The sequence below is a fragment of the Salmo salar genome, chromosome ssa24, assembly GCF_905237065.1.
Source record: "Salmo salar chromosome ssa24, Ssal_v3.1, whole genome shotgun sequence".
NCBI classification, from domain to species: Eukaryota; Metazoa; Chordata; class Actinopteri; order Salmoniformes; family Salmonidae; genus Salmo; species Salmo salar.
This window is the reverse complement of record NC_059465.1, coordinates 21,552,505-21,578,095: the sequence shown is the minus strand read 5'-3', so window position 1 is coordinate 21,578,095 and position 25,591 is coordinate 21,552,505. Positions and strand designations below refer to the sequence as shown.

Here is a 25,591-nt window from a genome sequence, read left to right as displayed (position 1 = left end):
GCCGACATTGAAAATAAGAATTTGTTCTTAACTGACTTGCCTAGTTAAATAAAGGTTTAAAAAAAAATGCTAAAAAAATTGGTGGTTGTGATGTGATAAAGTTCACAGTAAAGTATACTGTAGAGGCCTTTGAGTCTCCAACTAGTTGGTCAGTCAGACTGCAACCCTGCACCACCTTGTGGTCACATTGGTAGAGCTAAACCTTATTACACCCATAAAGCATAATATGACAGTTGTTCGACTGAATAGCTCCACAATGGCTCATTCTCCAACTCCACAGAGGAAATGAGCCATTGGCCATTCACAGTTTTCCACTGGGCTTGCTGTCATCATATCTACTCAGAATGTTATTTCTGATCATCATTTGAACATTATGAAGAAAATGGTTCCTCATTGTTACTAATGGTCTTGAACTTTATTGAATATGTGCACAAGTTGATAGCATAATTATTTAGGTACATTGCAAATAACATCAAAATAACATCAAATATATTTTTCTACATTTATTTGAATACTCCACAATGATTTACAATATATGTAATATTTATCATTTTTGTCTATTTTAGATACATATAGATTTCTTGTTTTATACATCTGGCAGGCATCAATATTGACCATCAATTTCACAGAAATTCATAGTGCAGATAACAAAATAAAAAATACTTACATCTGCATTTAGGAAAACTACTTAAGCAAAGAAAAAAGGCATACAAATTGTAAACATACATTCAAATCTATCCATCAAAAAGAATGTAAACGAAATAAACATTTCAACCCATGTCTATGAATATCAACAAACAGGATTCACAAAGATTGGAGTGTCATGATAATTGAAACAATGTATAATCCACCAGAGGATTATAACTCCAAACACAGCTAAGATGTTCTCTGATGGATGTTCTCTGTTACAGGCAGTAGCAGAGAGCTGAGTAAAACAATACAAATGTATACCAATCACGTGTTCATCCAGACAAGTCATTTTTTTGTAGCGGGTATCATTTGAGGCTTCTCTGATCCATTCATTCAACGGTATACCCTGACAATTCTGTTTGCTGAGTTATGATTTCCTTTGAGTCCCATGATAAGATGTGTAATATACATTTTCAAACGTAGACATGTAATCCTGAATACAAGTGAAACTAAGATTTAAAAAAAAGCTTTTTCAAAAAGTTGAAATAATGCATAATTCATGATAGTGAATGCCAGTACTGAAATGGCTTAAAAATTATATAAATGCCCAAAATCCAAAACCCACAAGTATTCATTGCACAAAATATCAACAAGCACAGCCAGCAGCAGGGGGGAAACGTGACACATCTGCATCATTCATAGGTCACTATCTGTACAACACTTCTATTTGGTTTTACAAAACAACATTTACACGCTTATGCACCACTTATCACAAGGGGTCACTGTGGATACACTAAGGGTCGATGCTTAGAGGAAGCAGAGGGGTTCTGCAGGGAGATTGGGACTTTCTGAATTAGCTCCAAAAAACAGATTGCCTGGAACACACTCTTTTTGGAAGACATATTCAGTGCCCTAGAAACAGAAAGTTTCAGCTTTGGGCTCAGGGAATATCTAGGGATTGTTTTCTGACCAATGATCAAAGGGGTCATTCATGTTTTGGGGAGAAAGTATTACGTGTAGAAAATCAAACAGAAGTATACTGCAGTGGTACTGTATATCCCACAGGGGACATACCAGTACATTTATTTTACACTGCCTACATGACCCATGGTACATTCCTTGGCTGAGCATTAATTTGGACTAGGTCCCTTGCTCACAAGCTGTGACCCTGCTGGGAGCCAGGGGACAGACAGGACAGGCACCCAAACTCTCCACTCACAGAAACAGCAGCATCCCAGGCCCTTGTGATGGCTGGTAAAATAGAGCACTGAGCTGGCTGTGTCTCTACAATCTGACATTAAAATCTCAAAAATATCGCTTATGTCTTCAAGTATGATTTTGTTATATTTCATGTGCAAATACATTTGAAAGAACAAATACATTCTACCTCAGTAAATACACATGCTTTCATTTGCAGTAGCTCATCATCCTCATTTCAGTGCAACGTTTGGAAGACCTGACCCCTGACACCAGTGTGTCACTTACCAGGACATCCCTGAGACAATATTATCTGACTGAACTCTGTGTCTGTGTAAGGCATGTTTTCCAAATTGAGAGCTATTGAGATTTTGTCTTAATCTAACAGAAGAAGGGAGAGGGAGGCAGCAATGGCATTCTCACAAAAACAACACATACTTTTGTTATGCTAATTACGCTAGCTAATTACGTGACAACACGGTTACAAGCGGCGATGTGAGTGATTGAAATTCCAACCATATCTCCTTTATTGACATGCATCTAAAAAAATCATAACTTAGAATGAATGGGCAACTCAAACAGCTGTAGTGTTGCTTTACTGTAACACTGAACTGCCCTACTGTAGTGTGAACAACACCGTGCCGACAAGTTTAATTTAGCGATGGTTCATTTGAGAGCCAACCAAGACTTGGTCAAATGTGTCACTATGATCTGACAGTAACAGAAAACTGGGAACACTATCATGACGATTACCAGTGTATTGTTTCAGGTATACTAGCATAAAAACAATTCCAAATGATCAAATCGTGACCAAGTAAATATCGCCCAATACATAAAAACTGTAGCAACATAGGCCACCTACTGAAATGTAATATATAACATCATTTAAAAAGGGACTGATGATTGATAGGATAAGAATCTTCACCCTTACTTTTATCTGAAATTTAAACACACGTGCAACAACAAGAGAAGTAGGTGTGTACTGTATGTGTGTGTGTTTGTAGGAATCATTTGGAATGTGAAGGTGATGGGGAATGTTTCAGACTGAGAGCAACAAACCTCCCACTGGGCACAGATGTCAGTTCAACATCTAGTTTTGATTTACATTTGGTCGAGTTTTCAAAAAAGAAAAACGTAATTGGATTTAAGTTAAAAGTTGGGTGAAAAAAGACAAAATGCCCTTACATTGATTACTTTTTTGCAAATCCAATCAGTTTTCTACGTTGATTCAATGTCATCTTGTAGATTTTTCTGGTTGAAATAAAGTGCAAACAACATGATTTGACCAGTTTTTGCCCAGTGGGCTATCTGTATTTTATTCTATGTGTGGTCTTCAAATGTACAGATGTAGGATCTTAATTTGATCACTCTTTTGTTGTGGAGAATTTTCCTGCACCACAGGAAATGCAGATGAGCTTTGTGATTTACATAAATGCACTGAAAACCCACACTAACACATTTAATATTTTTTATTTATTTAACCTTTATTTAACTAGGCATGTCAGTTTAGAACAAATCCTTATTTACAACGACGGCCTACACCGGCCAAACCCGGATGACGCTGGGCCAATCGTGCGCCGCCCTATGGGACTCCCAATCACAGCCGGTTGTGATACAGCCTGGGTTATATTAACAGTATTGCACTTTTCACATAGCCTAATTTTGGCCAGCTTAACCATCGATCAAGCAATATTATGGACTTAATGTTAAAAAACTTTTGCTTCAGGATTATTTTGCTGCGACAATACTGGTCAAATTAAGATCCTATGTCTGTATAGGCAGTGGATGTTTTATATGTGCATTTTCACATCAATGTACATCAATGTCCATGATAGGGAGGTGTTAGTCCTATTGGTCCATTGTGTGTTGGGGAGGGGAAGAGGGAGGGTCTGCCTTTCAGTCTTTCTGTCGGCGTAGGAGGGGGCTGACTCCATCTCTCAGTCTGAGAAGAGACTAGCAAAAGACTTGCGTAGGTTGCGTATGGTCTCAGCCTTCACCTCATCCTGGCTAAGGCTGGCCCGTGGCGTTGGGGTTTCTGGAATGTTGAAGGCATTGGTAAGAGACTGGGATTTGCTATAAAGAGAGGAAATGGCAATAGAGGAGAGGAAGAGGCTATTAAAGTCATGCAGCAAACCCATGTAATGGTAAGAAGTGTAGGGTGTAATGGTAAGAAGTGTAGGGCATGGCTGGAGAAAGAAAGAGAGAGACCATACATAGGGGATAGACAGAGTTCCTTCAGTATGTATGGACATTGAGCTGATCATAGGAACACATGATCAGCTCAACTTTATATGTATACTGAATTATTGATCTGGATGCAAAGGCATGCTTTTTTAATCATCCCCCCTCCCCTTGACCAGTGTTCCTAGTTCCATGTTCTGGACTCAAGGGCACAAAGATAAATACATGTAAGAAATTGCTTGCAGTTGTCTTTCAGTCAGTCAACTTTGGTACAACATACGAGTCGCACTCTCACATCTTCGGTTGAAGGAGCTACAATCACGCCTGACAAGGCCAATGAAATCCACGCCACACTGGAAGCCATGTCTTCCACAGGTGATAAGTGTGAGGTTCGGGTTTCATTCCTTCAATTATTCCACTATTTACCTCGGTGTGAACAGGAACAATTCACGCTACTAAAACAAACAATTGGAACACGAGACTGTCTTCTTAAGTCACGTCAGCTAAACTGTCCGTTAATGGTAGAGCGTGCTCATCCCCTGGACGTTGTGTGCTGAAGTTTGTACTTTGTTCTCATAAGTTTCCTAATCACAAACAATTAATTAATTATTCTTCAAATGGCTTGGCCTGGCTATAGCAATAACTAAGACGAAACTACTAACAAGCCGGGTTCGAGACCATGCCCGAGTATATTAAAAGATACTAGTGTTTGTTGTCTTGTATGTCTCAACTCGGTGCATGCTCAGGATGCTCTCGCTCAAATCAGTTTGTGTGTGAAACTAAGAGACGGCTGGCACTGTTCCCCAACTAGTCCACTGCTCAGGTTCTCTTGACAATCATGTAGCATTCCTTACGGAGCTTGGTGTTTCCAATAGTGACTTCCTCTCCTGGGTGCCCGTACCTTGGCTGAGTCGGAGTTGCGGAACGCAGAGATGGATTGGGTGCTTGGTCGACTAGAATGTCTACCGGCTCCTGTGCGCTCTGTTGACAGTTAAGGGAGCCTACTCAAAGAGAGAGGGCAACCAGGTTCTGTGAATATCCCCCTACCGCCTGTCTGCCTTGGTTAAGCACCGCTTGTCTCTCATCGCAGAAGGGTCTGGGTCCCACCTCTGTGATCCGGGTTGTATGTAGACTTTTAAGACCAGGCCAGCTAACAAGCGCTGCATAGCGTGCTAGCCAGGTTAGCTAAATTGCCGAGGTGAGCTAGCTACTGCTAGCTATTCCGGCTTCCTAACGGTGGAATTGCTTGGGTAACTCTCTTGTTTAGTATACCTATCTACCATTAAGTCACTTGGTTATTCTAAATGGACGGTGCTACCGCAACCATTGCCGGAGCACCCCGTGTCCATAAGGGACTGGGCTTCATCCAAGGCAATACAGACACGGAATCACAACTACGTTTGGAAGCTTGTCAATGTTGAAAGGGACATTTAAAAAATGTTCTACTTCATATTCAGCATCTCCAGCACCACATGTGAAAATGGCACGTTTCTATGTTATGTAGTAAACAAGAAAGAGGAGGATAAGTGTTTCCAATGACATCATCAACCAATTAGTAGACAATTAGTTAGCAAAGCGTACGCATAATTGGTTAAAATCACACAATACACACCAATGATGTCATTGGAAACAAGTGTCTTCCGCTATCTTTTTTTACTACAAAACATACATTACCGGTCTAAAGTTTTAGAACACCTACTTATTCAAGGGTTTTTCTTAATTTTTACTATTTTCTACATTGTAGAATAATAGTAATGACATCAAAACTATGAAATAAGACATATGGAATCATGTAGTAACCAAAAATGTGTTAAACAAATCAAAATACATTTTATATTTGAGATTCTTCAAATAGCCACCCTTTGGCAAACTACCTGCCCTCCAGGACATCAACACCTCCCGATGTCACAGGAAGGCCAAAAAGATCATCAAGGACAACAACCACCCGAGCCACTGTCTGTTCACCCCGCAATCATCCAGAAGGCGAGGTCAGTACAGGTGCATCAAAGCTGGGATCGAGAGACTGAAAAACAGCCATCACTAACATTAAGTGGCTGCTGCCAATATACTGACTTAAATCTCTAGCCACTTTAATAATTAAACACTTTTTATAATGTTTACATACCCTACATTACTCATCTCATATGTATATACCGTACTCTATACCATCTACTGCATCTTTGCCTATGCCGTTCGGCCATCACTCATCCATATATTTATATGTACATATTCTTATTCATTCCTTTACACTTGTGTATAAGGTAGTTGTTGTGAAATTGTTAGATTACTTGTTAGATATTACTGCATGGTCGGAACTAGAAGCACAAGCATTTCGCTACCCTCGCATTAACATTTGCTAACCATGTGTATGTGACCAATAAAATCTGATTTGATATGCCTTGATGACAGCTTTGCACACTCTTGGCATTCTCTCAAACAGCTTCATGAGGTAGTCACCTGGAATGCATTTCAATTAACAGGTGTGCCTTGTTAAAAGTTAATTTTTGGAATTTCTTTCCTTCCTAATGCGTTTGAGCCAATCAGTTGTGTTGTGACAAGGTAGGGGTGGTATACAGAAGATAGCCTTATTTGGTAAAATACCATATTATGGCAAGAATAGCTCAAACAAGCAGAGTGAAACAACAGTCCATCATTACTTTAAGACTTGAATGTCAGTCAATCCGGAAAATTTCAAGAACTTTGAAAGTTTCTTCAAGTGCAGTCGTAAAAACCATCAAGCGCTATGATGAAACTGGATCTCACGAGGACCGCCACAGGAACGGAAGAGCTAGAGTTACCAGCCTCGGAAAAGCACAGTGATTTCTATTTTTCTCGATGAGGGACCCGTGCCCTGTTGGGAATGGACGCTCTGGCACACCAGTGTCTTCGGACCCTCCTTTACGCGTTCCGCCAGTGGTTCTGATTCAGCCCACGCTGGAGAGGGTGTGCCGGGAGGGCTTACAATTGGTTCTTGTGGCTATGCGTATAAGTGGTTAGACTCTGGTGCCAAGATAAAGGGCTGGTTCCTTTTCAGTGCGGGCATTCTCCACTTTAAACGTGTACATGGCCGCTATCCCTGATTGTGTGGTTCCTGAAAAGTGTACTTTTTTGGGGCTTGACGCTGGTTTTGGAGGCAACCCCTTTAAGCCTCTGGAGTCGATGGATCTGAAGATCCTCTCCCACAAAACCTCCCTGCTCATGGCTTTAGCATCAGCTAAACATGTTGGGGACCTCCACGCGTTATCCGTACACCCTTCCTGTACTCTGGCTTTGGCATCAGCTAAACATGTTGGGGACCTCCATGCGTTATCGTACACCCTTCCTGTACTCAACCCTTCCTGTACTCAATTCTCTACGGTGACGTTATGTCCAAATACGGCCTTCGCCCTGAAAGTCATGACTATGTCCTACAGGTCCTTAGCTTTGAGCAATTTCCATTTTCGCCTCCTTCTTTTGCTTCTGAAGAGCAACAGCAGTTACATGCCCTGTGTCCGGTGCAAGCTTTTCGCATGTACATTGAACTGACCTGGTATATCCGGTTATGTGACCAGCTTTTAGTCTGTTTGCTAATCCAGCTCGCAGCAGGACGCTCTCTAAGCAGTGTCTCTTCCACTGGCTTGCGGAGGCTATCACGCTGGCATATAGCAGAAAGTGGCAAGGGTTACCTACCAGGGGTGTGGCTGCGTCTTGGCCGTTGTTTAAAGGGTTGACCGTAGGAGATATTTGTCATGTGGCAAGTTGGGCATCACCACACACTTTTGTGAGGTTTTATCGCTTGGATGTCACTGCTCCCAGTAAAGCCCATAGGGTGCTTACCGCTGGGACAGGGGAAAGTCACTATGCAGCGTGCCGTTTGCACAATACCCAGACTGCCGCATCTGGCGGGGTCAGGTCTGGGTGGTCTGCCATGGACCGTTTCATTTAGTATCCATCAGGATCAATTTGGGGCGTGATTATATTTCCACATAGTATGTTGAACCGAAGTTGACTGATTGAAAGGGAACATAATGTTAGGATTATAACTACTGTTCCCTGAAGGAGGAAAACGAGGTACAACACTTGTTTGGCCCCGCGCCACCCGTTCCTGGGCTCAGTGAAGAGTAGTATTAAATTGAAGGAATTAATCCGAGCCTCACACTTATCACCTGTGGAGGCGGTGCATCCAGCGAGGCGCGAATTTCATTGTCAGGCGTGATTGTAGATCCGCGAAAGTGCAACTCCCCATAGTATGTTGTACGTCATTTCCCTCCTTCAGGGAACAGTAATTAAATTCATAACATTACATTTTGACTGTTAATAGCTTGTTAAAGCCATATTTTCTATGCAATATACACTAGAAGCGTACATAATTTACTACATAATGAAACCTGCATAACACTTTCCGTGACCCTTTCCACATTGCCCTCACATGTTTTAAGGAACACTGTTTAGTTGTAAATGATGTAGTTATTTAAACTTTCCTTTCCATGAGTCACTAGAGAATTACCAGGACATTAAACATGGTCAATGGTACTTAATACAATGTCAACCTGCCTTTTGGTGGCCCTAAACGAAAAGTTGTTGGAAAATTGCACCTTGTGTATTCTACTATTCTAATGCTCATCGGTAAGTTGAGACCCTGATTGAGTTACAAAAATATATATTATAATAATTATTTTCGGGTGGTTGGGACACCCTAGCAGCCGTGGGGCCCTAAGCGGTTGTTTATGTCGCATATGCCTAGGGTCGGCCCTGACCAACCTCTCATCCATAAAATCTAGCATTATCCAAAATAACAGTCCTTGTAATTTCAAGTGCAACATGAAAATTAATAATGAGCAGGACACAAAGTGTGAACATTCCATTGGAATCGTCTTGAAAAGACTTGTTCATGCACACTCAGTCCAAACATTTGGATCAAATAACAAATCGCACTGTAAACATCTGATAACATATCCCATGACAAACTATAGCTACATTGATTTGCAAACTCAATATCTAGCCTACAGTACAGATATAACACCATCATGCACATCAATGCCCTTGACGAGATAAAAATAAATGAAAGCTAAATCTAGAACACAGAATCCTCTCGTCAGTTAATTACTCATCCTTATCGAGAATAAGATAGACAGAGCATCCTGTGTGGCTCACAAAAACTGACAAAAACGATAGGAGGATGTTACATCCAATATTGAGCTATTGAGTAATACAGTTGGGATACACTGAGCAAAAAGTATAATGGCATTGAATGTTTTGGAATACTTTATGAAAGCTTTGCTTACTTCAGTGGAGGGGTGGCTCCCATAGCAGGAGGGTCCTGGTTGGGCTTCTGTGGGGGCTGGGGCTTCTGCTGCAGAGGAGGTTTCCCTCCCGGGCCTCCCTGGCCCTGGGCACTAGGGCGAGGTTGCTGAGTGGTAGGGGCCCCAGGGCGACCTTGCTGGGCTGGAGCCCTCTGCAGCTGGGGGCCCTGGGGGCATCCTCCCTGGGACTGCTGCCTGGCAGGCTGGCCTGGCTTCTGCTGGGGCCTCTGCTGGGGCTGGCCCCCTGTGGACTTCTGGCCCATGCCTCCAGGGGGGGGGCTCTGCTGCAGCTGGGGACCTGACTGATGTGGCCTCTGGTTTTGAGGGGAGCCCCCCTGGCTCATGGATCGCTGGGGGGATCCTTGACCAGAAGGGGGTTTCTGCCCCTGCCCTGGGGGACGCGGCTGTGCCCCAGCTCCTGGGTTGGCCTGTCTATCTTTCTGTGATGTCTGGGCAGGGGGGTTCTGGGTGTTGGGACCTGGGGCAGGGGGTTGGACTTGTGCAGGGGGCTGGCCTTGGGGAGAGGGGCGCTGCTGGGAGGGGGCTCCTTGGCGATGGGTGGCAGTGCCGGTGGGTGCCTGTTGTGGGCCACCTGAAGGAGACAGAGCACTGTTTATCCTGTCCCTATCAAGCAATCATTTCAACAACAAAACAAATGTAGCTATCATATTACCAGCTAATGAACAAAAACAAGTGTCCATTGGGATTTTTGGGCCTTAATATTACAGAGCCATCTTCTTACCTTGTGGAGAAGGGCGTTGCTGAGCCTGTGGCACTTTGGGTTGTGAGACAGGCTGAGAGGATGCAGCTTTCTGCATGGCCAACATGTTACAATGAGACACAAAGCTAATGAGTTATAAATACAAACCAAATATACTGGCCAATTAACAATAAAGACCACTCATCTAAACATACTCCTTTTGACAAATATTGACTCATTTTAAGTCTATTAGACTGAGTGGTGGTTATAAATAGTGACACCTGTGCAGGCTGTGCAGCTGTGGGACGGACAGGAGAGGGACTTGCAGTGCGTGGGACTGTCTGGTTCATTTTGGAGATGACCAGGTCTGCAATTTGAGCACGGTCTTCATCCTGCTGGTCTCCAATCAGGGGCATGGAGCAACCCACCACCTGAGAGAACGAGATGGGGAAACACAAATCAAATTGTATTAGTCACATGCGCCGAATACATCAGGTGTAGACCTTACAGTGAAATGCTTACTTACAAGCTCCTAACCAACAATGCAGTTTAAAAAATACGAATAAGAAATAAAAGTAACAAGTAGTTAAAGAGCAGCAGTAAAATAACAATAGCGAGACTATATACAGGGGGTACCGGTACAGAGTCAATGTGCAGGGGCACTGGTTAGTCGAGGTAACTGAGGTAATATGTACATGTAGGTAGAGTTATTAAAGGGACTATGCATAGATAATAAGAGTGTAGCAGCGGCGTAAAAGAGAGGGGAAGGGGGGGGGGCAATGCAAATAGTCTGGGTAGCCACAAGATATTACAATGTTACCAGTGTAATTACAGTGTTACTACACATTTTAAGAATGCTTAAATTGCGAGCCTTTCCCAGTAATGCAGTATTAAATATCAAAATACTACGGAGTCCATGAAGCCCAAAGCAAAAAACATTTTACTTAGCCTCTTGGAATTCTCATTTGAATGGCTTAGTATCTTGTTTGAACAACTTAGCATCTCGTTTGAATTACTTAATGGTTATTTTGTCAAATTAGACCTCTTTTGTTATGCAGCTTGTCGCACCTGTCACGTCCTGACCAGTAAAAGGGGTTATTTGTTATTGTAGTTTGGTCAGGGCGTGGCAGGGGGTGTTTGTTTTGTGTGTTTCGGGGTTTTTGGTTTATGTTCTAGGTTATCTATTTCTATGTCTTTATCTAGTTTTTCTGTTTCTATGTAAGTTTTGTCAATAACCTCCAATTAGAGGCAGCTGGCTGTTGTCTCTAATTGGAGGCCATATTTAGTTGTGTTTGTTTTTCACTTGTGTTTGTGGGTGGTTGCTCCTAGTATGGTCTGTGCACCTTACTGGACTGTTTTCGTCGTTTGTTTTGTTTTAGTGTCTTCTCGTTAATAAAGTAAAGAAGATTATCAATATACCCGCTGCATTTTGGTCCACTCCTTACGACGCCCGTGACAGCACCGTGTAATGGTTGGTGCAGCCATTCATTCATGATTCTATCCATTGATATGATTATTCATTGACAGTTCTTTGATAGCCTAAAGCAGGGCTGCTTTTGAATGCCAGAGCATGTAAGTGGGCGAGTGTTGAGTGTGGAGCAGTGCGAAAGAAAATGGTGCCTTCTTCTCCCGCTCCAATTTCACTCTGGTACTGCTCAGCCACAAGCTCTGGGCCTGCCCTGCTTAGCATTTTTTATTTCCTTTATCACTAGTCTTTTAATTATGCCTATTCGGTTGTAATTATTTAGCCCCCCCCCTTCCACAGTAGCCTATATCTAGTTTATATTCTACTTTCTAACGTTAGGAAATGTAATTTCTATTTTGAAGGACTTCAAATGTATTCACGCATGTTTTTAGGTAGGCAATACATAGGCTACTGTGAAATCTATTTTAGAGTTTCTTGGAATAGAATCAATTTAATTAAGCTAAAATATCTGTAAAAGCTTAATTACATAAAGCAATATTAGTGGGAATATAGCCATAATATAAACAAGAGAAAGGAGAATGGAATACATTTGAAAAGCCTAAAATGTACAAATACATTGAGACAATGTGCTTTTGTGCTATTTTTATATATTTTTTGATTGGAGAAAGAAAATAAGTAGGCGGCCAGTATGGTGCAATAAACTTTCGTGAACTATTTACAGAAAAGATATACAAAATAATACATAGGGGCAAATCAGCCTGAATACCAGGACGCACAACAGCAATGCGTTTTGACTACTAATTCATATGCACATTGCATCTGAACCTGTTATTTTTAGGGGTCCATCTACGTTCATTCCACCTGGGCCTATTGACCCAGCTGTGGATATGTACTACAGACTGGTGCATAAAGACATATCCAAGCTACAGGTCTTAAATGTCCAGAATGCCCCCTCTAATAGTCATCCGCCTAGCGGACAAGGGGGGCGCTGTTACTATACAAGACTACACTGTATAAAAGACTGAAGTACTCAGGCAACTGAATGATCAGACGTTCTATAAAAGATTCACTACAAAACACCACAAAAAAGCTTCTGTCATTGAGGGCATGCACAATAGTGATATCACCAAAAGAGAACACAGATTGGTGCGTAAAAAACAGCTCCACGCTGGTAATCTGCAGTCCCTAAAATATTCTTTAAATATCTTAATTCCCAAAGGGACAGGAAAAATCTTCTTTGCAATTTCTGACCAGGTTTGGCAGCAGGCATGAAGATCTCTACTCAACGTCAAATTCCCTGAGTGATAAATATGCCCCTGTGTATTGTGACACTTTCGTTTACCAAATACTCCACAATTAGACATTAGTTAAACTAAATCCTGCTAATAAAAACGCCAAATCCATCCATTACGCACAGATCTCCCTCTCAAGCGCTCCTTCTCAGGAGCTTTGCCTTATCACCAAATGAATAGGTTGTTGTCATCGGTGCTATTGAAAATTGGATAGCTTCTTTATGTTTCAGTAAACCATTAGCCAACAATTCAAAGATTAAATTAATTGTCATCATGAAAGTTTATTATCTCTTCATTTTATTTTGGTGATAAAATGTATTGATTTTTTGTTATTGTGAACTGTAGTCTATAACAAGTTACCCCTTTCAATTGAAGCCCTATCAGAGGAGATTCTGATAGGCTAATAAAAGCATGTTTTTCGCAGCATAAACCAGCCTATAATTGCTGAATTTCATTCATTTATTGGTGATGGATACTTTAACTGTAAGTTTAGTAATTCTATTGATGGAAAACTTGTTTACCTCTTGTGTCGCACACGTTTAATTCAACATTTGATTATAGCTCACAATCAAGCATAGCCGCAGGAAGTAGGGGTGCTGAAGGTGCTGCATCACCCCCTGCAAAATCAGAATAAAAAATATTTATTAATAAAAATATACAGTTGAAGTCGGAAGTTTACATACACTTAGGTTGGAGTCATTAAAACTAGTTTTTCAACCACTCCACAAAATTATTGTTAACAAACTATAGTTTTGGCAAGTTGGTTAGGACATCTACTTTGTGCATGACAAGTAATTTTCCAACAATTATTTACAGACAGATTATTTCACTTATAATTCACTGTATCACAATTCCAGTGGGTCAGAAGTTTACATAATGTAACGAATATGTAGGAGAAGTAGCGGAGTCAGGCACAGGACACAGGGATGAGTGCAAACAAAACGTATTTACTCAAAACCACAATAAACTTCTCCCACAGCAAAATAACAGGGTTGGGAGAAACACCTCCAACAACCACAAAACATGAACAATCACGGACAAGACAAACAGGGAAGCCAGTGGGTTAAATAATGAACATAATCAGGGAATCATAAACAGGTGTGTATAATAAAGACAAAACAAAACGAACAGGGAAACATTGATCGGTGATGACTAGTAAGCCGGTGACGTCGACCGCCGAACGCCGCCCGAACAAGGAGAGGGGCCGACTTCGGCGGAAGTCGTGACTCATAAATTCAACTTAGTGTGCCTTTAAACAGCTTGGAAAAGTCCAGAAAATTATGTCATGGCTTTAGAAGCTTCTGATAGGCTAATTGACATCATTTGAGTCAATTGGAGGTGTACCTGTGGATGCATTTCAAGGCCTACCTTCAAACTCAGTGCCTCTTTGCTTGACATCATGGGAAAATCAAAAGATCTCAGCCAAGACCTCAGAAAAAAATATTGTAGACCTCCACAAGTCTGGTTCATCCTTGGGAGCAATTTCCAAACGCCTGACGGTACCACGTTCATCTGTACAAACAATAGTATGCAAGTATAAACACCATGGGACCACGCAGCCTTCATACCATTCAGGAAGGAGACGCGTCCTGTCTCCTAGAGATGAACGTACTTTGGTGCAAAAAGTGCAAATCAATCCCAGAACAACAGCAAAGGACCTTGTGAAGATGCTGGAGGAAACAGGTACAAAAGTAACTATATCCACAGTAAAACGAGTCCTATATCGACATAACCTGAAAGGCCGCTCAGCAAAGAAGAAGCCATTGCTCCAAAACCGCAATAAAAAAGCCAGACTACGGTTTGCAACTGCACATGGGGACAAAGATCGTACTTTTTGGAGAAATGTCCTCTGGTCTGATGAAACAAAAATGCAGGAGGGACTGGTGCACTTCACTGCAAGAGGGACTGGTGCACTTCACAAAATAGATGGCATCATGAGAAGGGAAATTATGTGGCTATATTGAAGCAACATCTCAAGACAACAGTCAGGAAGTTAAAGCTTGGTCGCAAATGGGTCTTCCAAATGGACAATGACCCCAAGCATACTTCCAAAGTTGTGGCAAAATGGCTTAAGGACAACAAAGTCAAGGTATTGGAGTGGACATCACAAAGCCCTGACCTCAATCCTACAGAAAATGTATGGGCAAAACTGAAAAAGCATGTTGGAGCAAGGAGGCCTACATACCTGACTCAGTTACACCAGCTCTGTCAGGAGGAATGGGCCAAAATTCACCCAACTTATTGTGGGAAGCTTGTGGAAGGCTACCTAAAACGTTTGACCCAAGTTAAACAACTTAAAGGCAATGCTACCAAATACAAATTTAGTATATGTAAACTTCTGACCCACTGGGAATGTGATGAAAGAAATCAAAGATGAAAGAAATAATTCTCTCTACTATTATTCTGACATTTCACATTCTTAAAATAAAGTGGTGATCCTAACTGACCTAAGACAGGGAACTTTTACTAGGATTAAATGTCAGGAATTGTGAAAACTGAGTTTAAATGTAATTGGCTAAGGTGTATGTAAACTTCCGACTTCAACTATATATAAATATTTGACTACAAAATAAGTGCACTGGGCCTTTCACTAGTATTAGCGGACTGATATAGATATAGTTGTTGCCTGTCCCTTTCCCTGCGATTGTCATTCTAATGGTATCCAGAAAGAATAAAACCCTTTCCTCAAACATTTACATCAAAAGTTAAAAAGTTATGGGCAAAGCCACAAAACATCCAAATCAAATTAAATATTTTTATTGATCAAATAACAGGGAAAACAACCACTTTTTGTGCAGTATTAATTGTTTTCTTTCTCCAATCAAACCTAATTCTAGGCTTTTCAAATATATTCCATTCTTCTTTCTCTTGTTTATATTGTGGCTTTATTCCCACTAATATTTATTTATGTAATTAAGCTTTTACATGCATATTTTTCTGTCTTTATAATAATAATAATTCATTTGTAGAGCACATTTCCCATGCTCAATGCACATGTCAAGTTTATTGGTGTTTGAGATTATTTATTCCCTTTATTCCCTTTATTTATATTGTGGTGTTTCTATTCCAAGAAAAATGTGAATACATTGTACAGTAGCCTATGTATTGCCCACCTAAAACATCTGTGAATACATTAGAAGTTCTTCAAAATAGAAACTACATATCCTAATGTTAGAAAGTAGAATATAAACTAGATATATGCTACTCTGGGTGGGGTAGGCTAAGTAATTACAACCAAATAGGCCTAATTAAAATAATACTGATAAAGGAAACAAAAAGTGCTAGACAAAGCATGCCCAGAGCTTGTGGCTGAGCAGTACCAGAGTGAAATTGGAGCGGGAGAGAAGCTGCTCAATTACTCTCTGCTCCTTGCTCCACACTCGCCCACTTACATGCTCTGGCCTTCAGCCCTGCTTTAGGCTATCAAAAAACTGTCAATTAATAATCATATCAGTGGATGGAATTAGTGAATGAATGGCTGCAGCAACCATTACACGGTCTGACAAGCTGCATAGCAAATTAAAAATGAAGTTGTTTCGAACGAGATACTAAAATGTTCAAATAAGATTCTCATTTGAATGAGAGAGTTAATTCCAAGAGTCTACGTATTATTATTTTGGGGGGTCTTGGGCTTCAGGGCTTCCGTAAAATAGTATAAATATTTTTTTTAATAAAAAAACATGCGAAATAAGAAAGAAAGAAAACTGGCGAGTGTAAGCTATATAATAAATATAAGAGCAAAATTGTTAACAATGCTTCTAATCATTTTACCTCTATAATGTAATCCTTGCCATCTTTTCCATGCAGAGCCTCCACAGCGCACATATCCAACCCTCCAAACACCTCAGAGCAGGAGTCCACCCACATCCGATACCTATGATGTTGGAGAACACTGCTAGTAACTACTAAACACACTGCTGTCTGTCTGATGCACAAAAGCCCAGTCTGTGTTAACACTCACCTGTCTGACATGGCTATCTGTTCCAGCATAGCTGAACCAGTGTTGGTTTTCCAGTTCCCTGAAATTGATGTCCGCCTGATAAACAGACAAGATCTACCGTTTAGCATGTTCTCTCTTGATCATCTTATTCACATCAATGGCGGGATATGCAGAATAAATTATATGTAGCCTTTGCTGAATAGCTTGGGGATTTGTCGAATGGATTGACCTCAGTCACCACAACAAGGAGCTTATTTTTTTTCACTCACATGTAGGCCTTGTAATTGTCTCCAATCTTCTGGATGCGGACATCATACTTTGCATCGATGAAAGGTTCAGATGTGGCATAGGTCTTGGTCAGGGCAACAACACTGGCAATATCTTGGAAGTCATATTGATTGTCCACTTTCACCTGCAGGGTAAAGTCATGATTGAATAAGATTATGTCAATAGTATTGATTTGTGAAGGATAAACACTAATCCAGGCCTACTTCGTATCATTTAAAACAGTAACAGGAGCAGTCCAGTCCTACCTTCCCTATCCCTGAGTGGGCGTGCCCCATTTTCACCACCACAGGGAAACCAGGAGTGGTAATCTGCAGCAAAAGACAACACAACATCCCCATTGGAAAACGTCATACTGCACAGGCTCCAGACATGCAGGTAGGTTTGTGGCCAGGTAGGTTTGTTTGACTAAAGAGAATGTTTAGCACAGCATTTCTTAGTAAATTGCTAATTGAGTTAACTGTAAACACAAATTGAGCTGCTGTTATTTGCTAAATGTGCCAGGATGCAGTTTAATAACAACGTATCATCACGTTTTAATGTGCATTCGGAAAGTATTAAGACCCCTTCCCTTTTTTCCACATTTTGTTACGTTACACCCTTAATCTAAAAAGGATTAAATTACTTATTTTTCTCAATCTACACACAACACCCAATAATCACAAAGCGAAAGCAGTTTTTCGCAAATTATTACAAATAAAAAAACACAAATACCTTATTTACATAAGTATTCAGACCCTTTGCTATGAGACTCGAAATTGAGCTCAGTTGCATCCTGTTTCCATTGATCATCCTTGAGATGTTTCTACAACTTGATTGGAGTCCACCTGTGGTAAATTCAATTGATTGGGCATGATTTGGAAAGGCACACACCTGTCTATATAAGGTCACACAGTTGACAGTGCATGTCAGAGCAAAAACCAAGCCATGAGGTCGAAGGAAATGTCCGTAGAGCTCTGAGACAGGATTTTGTCGAGACACAGATCTGGGGAAGGGTACCAAAAAATGTTGCAGTTCCCAAGAACACAGTGGCCTCCATCATACTTAAATGGAAGAAGTTAAGAACCACCATGACTCTTCCTAGAGCTGGCCGCCCGGACAAACTGGGCAAACGGCGGAGAAGGGCTTTGGTCAGGGAGGTGACCAAGAACCCAATGGTGACTCTGACAGAGCTCCAGAGTTCCTCTGTGGCGATGGGAGAACCGTCCAGAAGGACAACCATCTCTGCAGCACTCCACCAATCAGGCCTTTATGGTAGAGTGGCCAGACTGGAGCCACTCCTCAGTAAAAGGCACATGACAGTCTGCTTGGAGTATTCTCAGACCATGAGAAACATAAGAAACAAAATTCTCTGGTCTGATGAAACCAAGATTGAACTCTTTGGCCCTGAATGCCAAGTGTCACGTCTGGAGGAAACCTGGCACCATCCCTAGGGTGAAGCATGGTGGTGGCAGCATCATGCTGTGGGGATATTTTTCAGCTACAGGGACTAGGAGACTAGTCAGGATTGAGGGAAAGATGAACGGAGCAAAGTACAGCGAGATCCTTGATGAAAACCTGTACCAGAGTGCTCAGGACCTCAGACTGGGGGCGAACATTCACCTTCCAACAGGAGAACAACCTTAAGCACACAGCCAAGACAACACAGGAGTGGCTTCGGGACTAGTCTCTGAATGTTCTTGAGTGGCCCAGCCAGAGCCCGATGGAACATCTCTGGAGAGACCTGAAAATAGCTGTGCAGCGACGCTCCCCATCCAACCTGACCGTGCTGAAGAAGATCTTTAGAGAATGGGATAAACTCCCCAAATACAGGTGTGCCAAGCTTGTAGCGTCATACCCGAGGCTATAATCTCTGCAAAATGTGCTTCAACAAAGTACTGCGTAAAGGGTATGAATACTTATGTAAATGTGTGAATATGCTGAGGGCATCATGAGCCCAAACAGCAGCAGTTAAACTTTCAGAGTTATCGAGCGATTCATGTTGATCATTGAGGCGAGCTGCGCCGAGAGCAGGCCAGCGACTGCAGGTGTGGAGGGGGGCAGCACTGCGGCAGCACAGACACTGATCTCAGTGCAGCGCTACTGAGGGGATCCATAGGTCGCAGGAATAATCAAATCCACTCTGGCTCTACTGCGACCTGTACACATGAACCCTCGGTCTAATCAGAGACAATATTAAGATTGATTGTTGTGATAGATCTGAGATGGATTATTGATGTGTGCTAGCTACTCCTTTGTCCTTTTCTTACTGGACACAGAAATGTATGTGTTATTCAAACAGAAGGGCCACCTAATAGTCTTTGCTTAGGTCTGTTTAGTGTGAAGACATGGCCATGTCGTGGTGGGGGAGGAGTAGAGGGAAGCAGATGGCAGAACACCCACCATTTCCCTGTGGTTGGGATAGTAAACCTGCTCGATCAGTGGGAATTCCTCTGGTCCCAGTTGCTTGTACAATCTCACCATATTAGCAAACTGAAACGAGACGCGATAATAGACAAAAGAGGTGACTTTTTCAGTTAAATCAAAAGTCATGATCTGTCTAGCAGTCATGGCTGTTTACTTGAATTAGATTAGGCTCAGAAAGCAAACAACAAACAATTGAATCTGCTTTATATTGCCACGCTTACCACCCATGGTTTGTCACAGAAGTTGTAGACAGAGTGTAGAGAGTTTACACCCGTGAGACCAGCATACTGTAACCCAATCACTATGTGTCGGTGGTCTCCATTCTTGGCCATACTGAAGGCATGCTGCCTAATCAGCACAAAGTCTGGACTGAAACACCTTGGAAAATTTAAAAATCACACATTACCAATACATTATATTCAAGCAGACATGTCAGCATTTTATTCTGGCTTTTGCACTTGAAAATTGCAAGAAATCATGCATATCTTGTAACATAAGCAATCAGGACACACTTATGATATTGTCACGCTCTGATCTGTTTCACCTGTTCCTGTGATTGTCTCCACCCCCTCCAGGTGTCGCTTATTTTCCCCAGTGTATTTATCCTTGTGTTTCCTGTCTCTCTGTGCCAGTTTGTCTTGTATGTTAGTCAAGTCAACCAGTGTGTTTTTCCCGTTCTCCTTTTGCTATTCTCTTTTTGATAGTCTTCCCGGTTTTGACCCCTGCCTGACTCTGGACTACTTTCCCGCCTGCCTGATTATCCTACCTTCCCTGACCTTGATTCTGCCTGCCCTCTCGTACCTTTTGGACTCTGAACTGGTTTTGACCCATTTGCCTGTCCACGACCATTCTCTTGCCTTACCCTTTTCGATTAATAAATATTGTAAGACTCCAACCATCTGCCTCCTGTGTCTGCATCTGGGTCTCGCCTTGTGTCATGATAGATATTTGTGTCTGATTATCTTAAACATCACGTAGAACACTGTATTCAAAGGATGTACAGTAGACTTACTTGATGACCTTGGTTCCGTTCCGGATTGCTTCGATATCAACACTATAGCCCCCTGTAGCATGCGCTATTAGGTTGATTTCAGAGAAGTCAGCCTGAGTGGACAATATCTGTGTCAATCCCAGTCAAACCTCAATGGGACATTTTAAGGTTATAGTTCACTGCAAAAATCAGCGTTTTCCAGGCGTGATGAAATTAGATCTTTTCCATTTCTTTGGAGTTGAGACAGGTGGCTCTACAAAATAGATGGTGTGGAACATTGATTCATCTTCACATTAGCCCACTTAAGAGATCAGAATTATCTGGCAGACTTTGATTTTGGAGTGAACTACTGTATTACTTCAATGGCTTTGTCCCCAAAAACTGATGAGACATTCATTGCACAGGGCTCTTCCTGCTGAGACTCATGGGGTGCATAGTGGAAACACTCTAATGCAACATAAAAGGAGAGGACAGAAATAGGAGACATTGAAAATGCCAGTAGAGAAAATAATCCAGAAGCATTTTCAAGTCTTCATTTACAAAGCACAGCAGGTAGCATTAACTTCATTGTTCTATAAAGTCACCACCAGGTATAAATGTTTTGGGGTCCATGAGATCAGTTTATTTTCCATGGATATTGTTAGCAGATTCAGAGTGACCTATTTCCTTAATATATTTGACAAATATGACAACATTATTATCACACTTGATAATTATCCAACTGTCAGTCCGCTTAACATAGTTCAACTATACAGTATGTGCATGTCTTGGGATTTCTTTGATTCATTGTTTATTGCATACAGTAAGTGCAGGTCTGCAGCACCCATGTACACTCCTAGAAAAAAGGGTTTCAAAAGGGTTCTTCAGCTGTTCCCTTTGAAAAAAAACGTTTTGGTTCCGGGTGTAACTATTTTGGGTTCCATGTAGAACCCTCTGTGTAAAGGGTTTTTACATGGAACCCAAACAGGTTCTACCTGGAACCAAAAGGGTTCTACCTGGAACCAAAAATGATTTTTAAAAGGGTTCTCCTATGGCGACAGCTGAAGAAGCATTTTAGGTTCTAGAAAAAAAAGGTGCTATCTAAGAGTGTAGATGCAGGGGTTGTCTATCTGTGTGCTTCAATCCCTGTACTCAATAACACCCATCATGAGGTGACCTGTGAGTTTCATTGGCTGTTCTATAACCTCAAATCTCCATCTCCATCTCTGATATAAAATAGACAATTAAAATAACAAAGGTGAACGAGCAACCCACCTGTTCCACCTTAATGTCGAATTCACCATGAACCTTTTTACCTTTGAAGACCTTTACCCTAGAGAAGAAAGGCAAGAGAAAATATTTGAATTGCATAAAAACTAGGCCTACTTTGGAGAGTAGTTTTGTAATGCTATCTCACAAGCATACTCGATGTACAGTGCCTTTAGAAAGTATTCACACCCCTTGACTTTTTTTTCACATTTTGTTGTGTTACAGCCTGTTTACAAATTAATACAAAAATGACAAGCTGAAATGTCTTGAGTCAATAAGTATTCAACCCATTTTTTTTGGCAAGCCTAAATAAATTCTGGAGTAAAAATGTGCTTAACAAGTCACATAATAAGTTGCATGGACTCACTCTGTATGCAATAATAAAGTTTGATATTTTTTTTAATGACTACCTCTTCTCTGTACCCTACACATACAATTACAGTACGTTCAGAAAGTATTCAGACCCCTTGACTTTTTCCACATTTTGTTACGTTACTGCCTTATTCTAAAATAGATCAAATAAAAGATGTTCCTCATCAATCTACACACATTATCCCATAATGACAAAGCGAAAACAGGTTTTTAGAAAGTTTTGCAAATGTATTTAAAATAAAAAACAGTGGCCTCCATCATTCTTAAATGGAAGAAGTTTCGGAACACCAAGACTTCCTTGGTGTTCCAAACTGAGCAATTGGAGGAGAAGGGCCTTGGTCAGGGTGGTGACCAAGAACCTGATGGTCACTCTGACAGAGCTCTAGAGTTCCTATGTGGAGATGGGAGAAACTTCCAGAAGGACAACAATCTCTGCAGCACTCCACCGATCAGGCCTTTATGGTAGAGTGGTCAGACAGAAGCCACTCCTCAGTAAAAGGCACATGACAGCCCGCTTGGAGTTTGCCAAAAGGCACCCAAAGGACTCTCAGACCATGAGAAACAAAATTCTCTGGTCTGATGAAACCAATATTGAACTCTGGCCTGAAAGCCAAGTGTCACGTCTGAAGGAAATCTGTCACCATCCCTTCGGTGAAGCATGGTGGTGGCAGCATCATGCTGTGGGGATGCTTTTCAGCGGCAGGGACTGGGAGACTGGTCAGGATTGAGGAGTGACCATCGGGTTCTTGGTCACCTCCCTGACCAAGGCCCTTCTCCTCCAATTGCTCAGTTTGGCCGGGCGACCAGCTCTAGGAAGAGTTGGTGGTTTGAAACTTCTTCCATTTAAGAATGATGGCTGTAACACAACAAGATGTAAAATAAGTCAAGGGGTATGAATACTTTCTGAAGTAACTGTAGGTATACATGTATTATCAAATAAAACAGACCCAGTTTAACACTGGAAAGGAACATGAACTATCATGGACCAAGAAATCATCATAGTATCTTATACATTTGGCCTAAGGTAAATACTGAATCATTTGGGGCTCTCATATGGGCTGATAAGTAGACCAAAAAAACATTACATTGTGAATGCGTCCTTATTTGGCCTGACAGAACCATTTGAATATGTAGCCTAGTCTAGTTTACCATGCCTGGCACAAGCGAGGCTACCTGCAATGTGCTGGTGGTGCAAAATTGCAATTGCACCATTTGCATTGCCAAAACATCTTCATTATTTCGGTGGCCTATGTAGGTATGACAATAACTGTGGATAACATATGTCTTTGACATATGCACTGATTGTACAAAACATCAAGATCACCTGCTCTTTCCATGACATAGACTGACCAGGTGAATCAGGGGAATCCTGGTGAAAGCTATGATCCCTTATTGATGTCACTCGTTAAATCCACTTCAATCAGTGTAGATGATGGGGAGGAGACAGGTTGAAGAATGATTTTTAAGCCTTGAGACAGTTGCGACATGAATTGTGTATGTGTGCCATTCAGACAGTGAATGGGCAAGACAAAATATTTAAGTGCCTTTGAACGGGGTATGGTAGTAGGTGCCAGGCTGTAATAAGGGTTGTCTAAAGGAGACCAAAATGCGGCGTGTGAAGTGCTCATATTTACTTTTAATGAAAACACTTTGCAAAATAACAAAACGACCAACAACAGTCCCATCAGGTACAAACAACAAAACAGAAAACAACCACCCACAAAACCCCATGAAAAACAGGCTGCCTAAGTATGGCTTCCAATCAGAGACAACGAAAAACACCTGCCTCTGATTGGAAACCATACCCGGCCACAACATAGAAAATACAACACACAATGACAATCTAGACAACCCACATAGAAAACAAAAAACCCAAAATGCCTGTGTTTTTCGACACCTTGTAGAGACCATTCCCCAACAAATTGAGGCTATTCTGATGGCAAAAGGGGGTGCAACTCAATACTAGGAAGGTGTTCCTAATGTTTATTCACTCAGTGTACACTGTAGTACGCGGCAGTTGGGCGGCAGGTAGCCTGGTGGTTAAGAGCGTTGGGACAGTAACCGAAAGGTCGCTGGTTTGAATCCCTGAGCCGACTAGGTGAAAGGCACTTAACCCTAATTGCTCCTGTAAGTTGCTCTGGATAAGAGCGTCTGCTAAATTAGTAAAATGTAGTCTCGTTGTGTGTGTGTTACTATCCTTGTGGGGACCAAACAATTGATTCACATTCAAAATCCCAACCATAACGCCTAACCCTAACGCTAATTGTAACCCTATCCCTAAACTTAACCCCTAAGCCTAAAATAACCTTTTTCCTTGTGGGGACTGGCGAAATGTCCCCACTTGTCAGAATATTCCTTGTTTTACTATCCTTGTGAGGATATGTGTGTGTGTGTTATGACCATAGTAAAGATTAATTATATCCTAATGAAGTTATGTTTCTTGGTAGCATACTGGCACCCATTTGAGTCTAGACAGGGGCCATAACGTGTAACCATACACAGCACTCTCCTTACCAGTCTGCTTGTTGGTCATCAATTACCAGGAGTATCTTGGCACCAGAGGCAACGCCTGCTTTGTCTGCTACCTCGGTGACTTTCTCAGCAACAGCAGCAGTGGTTTGTTTGACAGCTTTAGTAAAGGAAGATAAAAATCCAGCTCCGGCTCCGCTGCCAGTGCCCTCCGACTGCTGGCTGGTAGACAGACGCCTCTCCGGTGGTCCAGGCGACACTACTGCAGGGTCTTGCTGCGGCGCGTCAGGGCGTTGTAGATCAGTCATGTACCCATTGGGCAAATTGGACATAAAATTGCTGTCCGACAGCCGACGACGCAGGTAATTCATGCTGAACAATTTTGGCTACGAAAAGGTGTATGGTGAATCCTCCTCTCTGATGCAAATCTATGAATTAGCCTACCAATAGCCTATAACACTATTTTGACATTTGAATCGAAGGATCAGTGTGAAATGTATCAACCCTGAGTCGCAGAAGAAAAAAACCAGTTACGTCGTTAAAATAGGTATCTTCGTAAAATTATTTTATTTCCAAATCTATAGATGGATTGGCCTGTATCCCCTTCAAGGTTTAGACCTCTTCAATTGACTCGAAGAAGAAGGATTGTCGGTCACGGTGAGAAAACACAGTCAACACGAATATCTAAGCTTCGCCTACCTCAACCAATTGTCCAAATTCGAGCCGCATCCATCAAAACATTAGTGAGTGGCTGCGTAAAATAGATAACATGTGAGTCTGGCATCCACGTCCACTGACCATAGAGGCCGTGCTTCGGTCTCTTTTCTAGGGAACGGAGGTTCCGTGATTTACACTTGGGTTTCCAGAATTTGTCTTATTGCATCACCCCTATCCAATCTTTCCTTCGAGGTTAAGCGCAGTTTTCCCGTCTATCCTGCGTCACTCCCTTGCATCCCTTTGAGAGGAGAGGGGCAGGTTGGGATGAGGGGTGGTGCTGAGGAGAGACGATTGAGGGGCGTTGCTCTCCTGCGGAGAGAATGACTGCGGGCACCCCCCATACAGGAAATGCGCCATATGTTGCCTATGCTCGTGATGAATTAAAAAAAAGTTAATGAAGAAGTAATAGCCTAATAGCCATAGGTTTAGGCAGCTGTTCAGATTTTGATATCCCA

At 41.7% G+C, this 25,591-nt stretch overlaps 1 protein-coding gene across 2 annotated transcripts; it reads right to left on the bottom strand.

The window, feature by feature from the left end:
* Window positions 1-490: 490 nt before the first annotated feature.
* LOC106585546 (synapsin-1) lies at window positions 491-25,591 on the bottom strand. 2 transcript variants are annotated; one of them, XM_014171888.2, is made up of 13 exons: window positions 24,465-25,591; window positions 21,585-21,642; window positions 20,352-20,443; window positions 19,561-19,717; window positions 19,316-19,405; window positions 17,182-17,244; window positions 16,918-17,060; window positions 16,670-16,744; window positions 16,480-16,582; window positions 10,272-10,421; window positions 10,033-10,102; window positions 9,273-9,882; window positions 491-3,900 (listed from the first exon to the last, which is right to left on the bottom strand). In XM_014171888.2, exons 1-13 carry the CDS (start codon window positions 24,788-24,790, stop codon window positions 3,765-3,767), a joined length of 2,073 nt encoding a protein of 690 aa, XP_014027363.1. In that variant the 5' UTR covers window positions 24,791-25,591; the 3' UTR covers window positions 491-3,764. The 2 variants fall into 2 exon arrangements, with proteins under 2 accessions (XP_014027363.1, XP_014027364.1); XM_014171889.2 differs by having other exon boundaries at window positions 491-3,862; window positions 24,465-25,590.

Bases quoted from the DNA above. Each gene is read 5' to 3' on its own strand.
- LOC106585546 (XM_014171888.2), bottom strand. From the start codon at position 24,790: ATGAATTACCTGCGTCGTCGGCTGTCGGACAGCAATTTTATGTCCAAT. The intron at 21,643-24,464 runs GTAAGGAGAGTG...TTTCTTCTCTAG, and splicing joins GATGACCAACAAGCAGACTG to GGTAAAGGTCTTCAAAGGTA. The intron at 10,422-16,479 runs GTAAAATGATTA...TCGTTCTCTCAG, and splicing joins GCAAGGATTACATTATAGAG to GTGGTGGGTTGCTCCATGCC.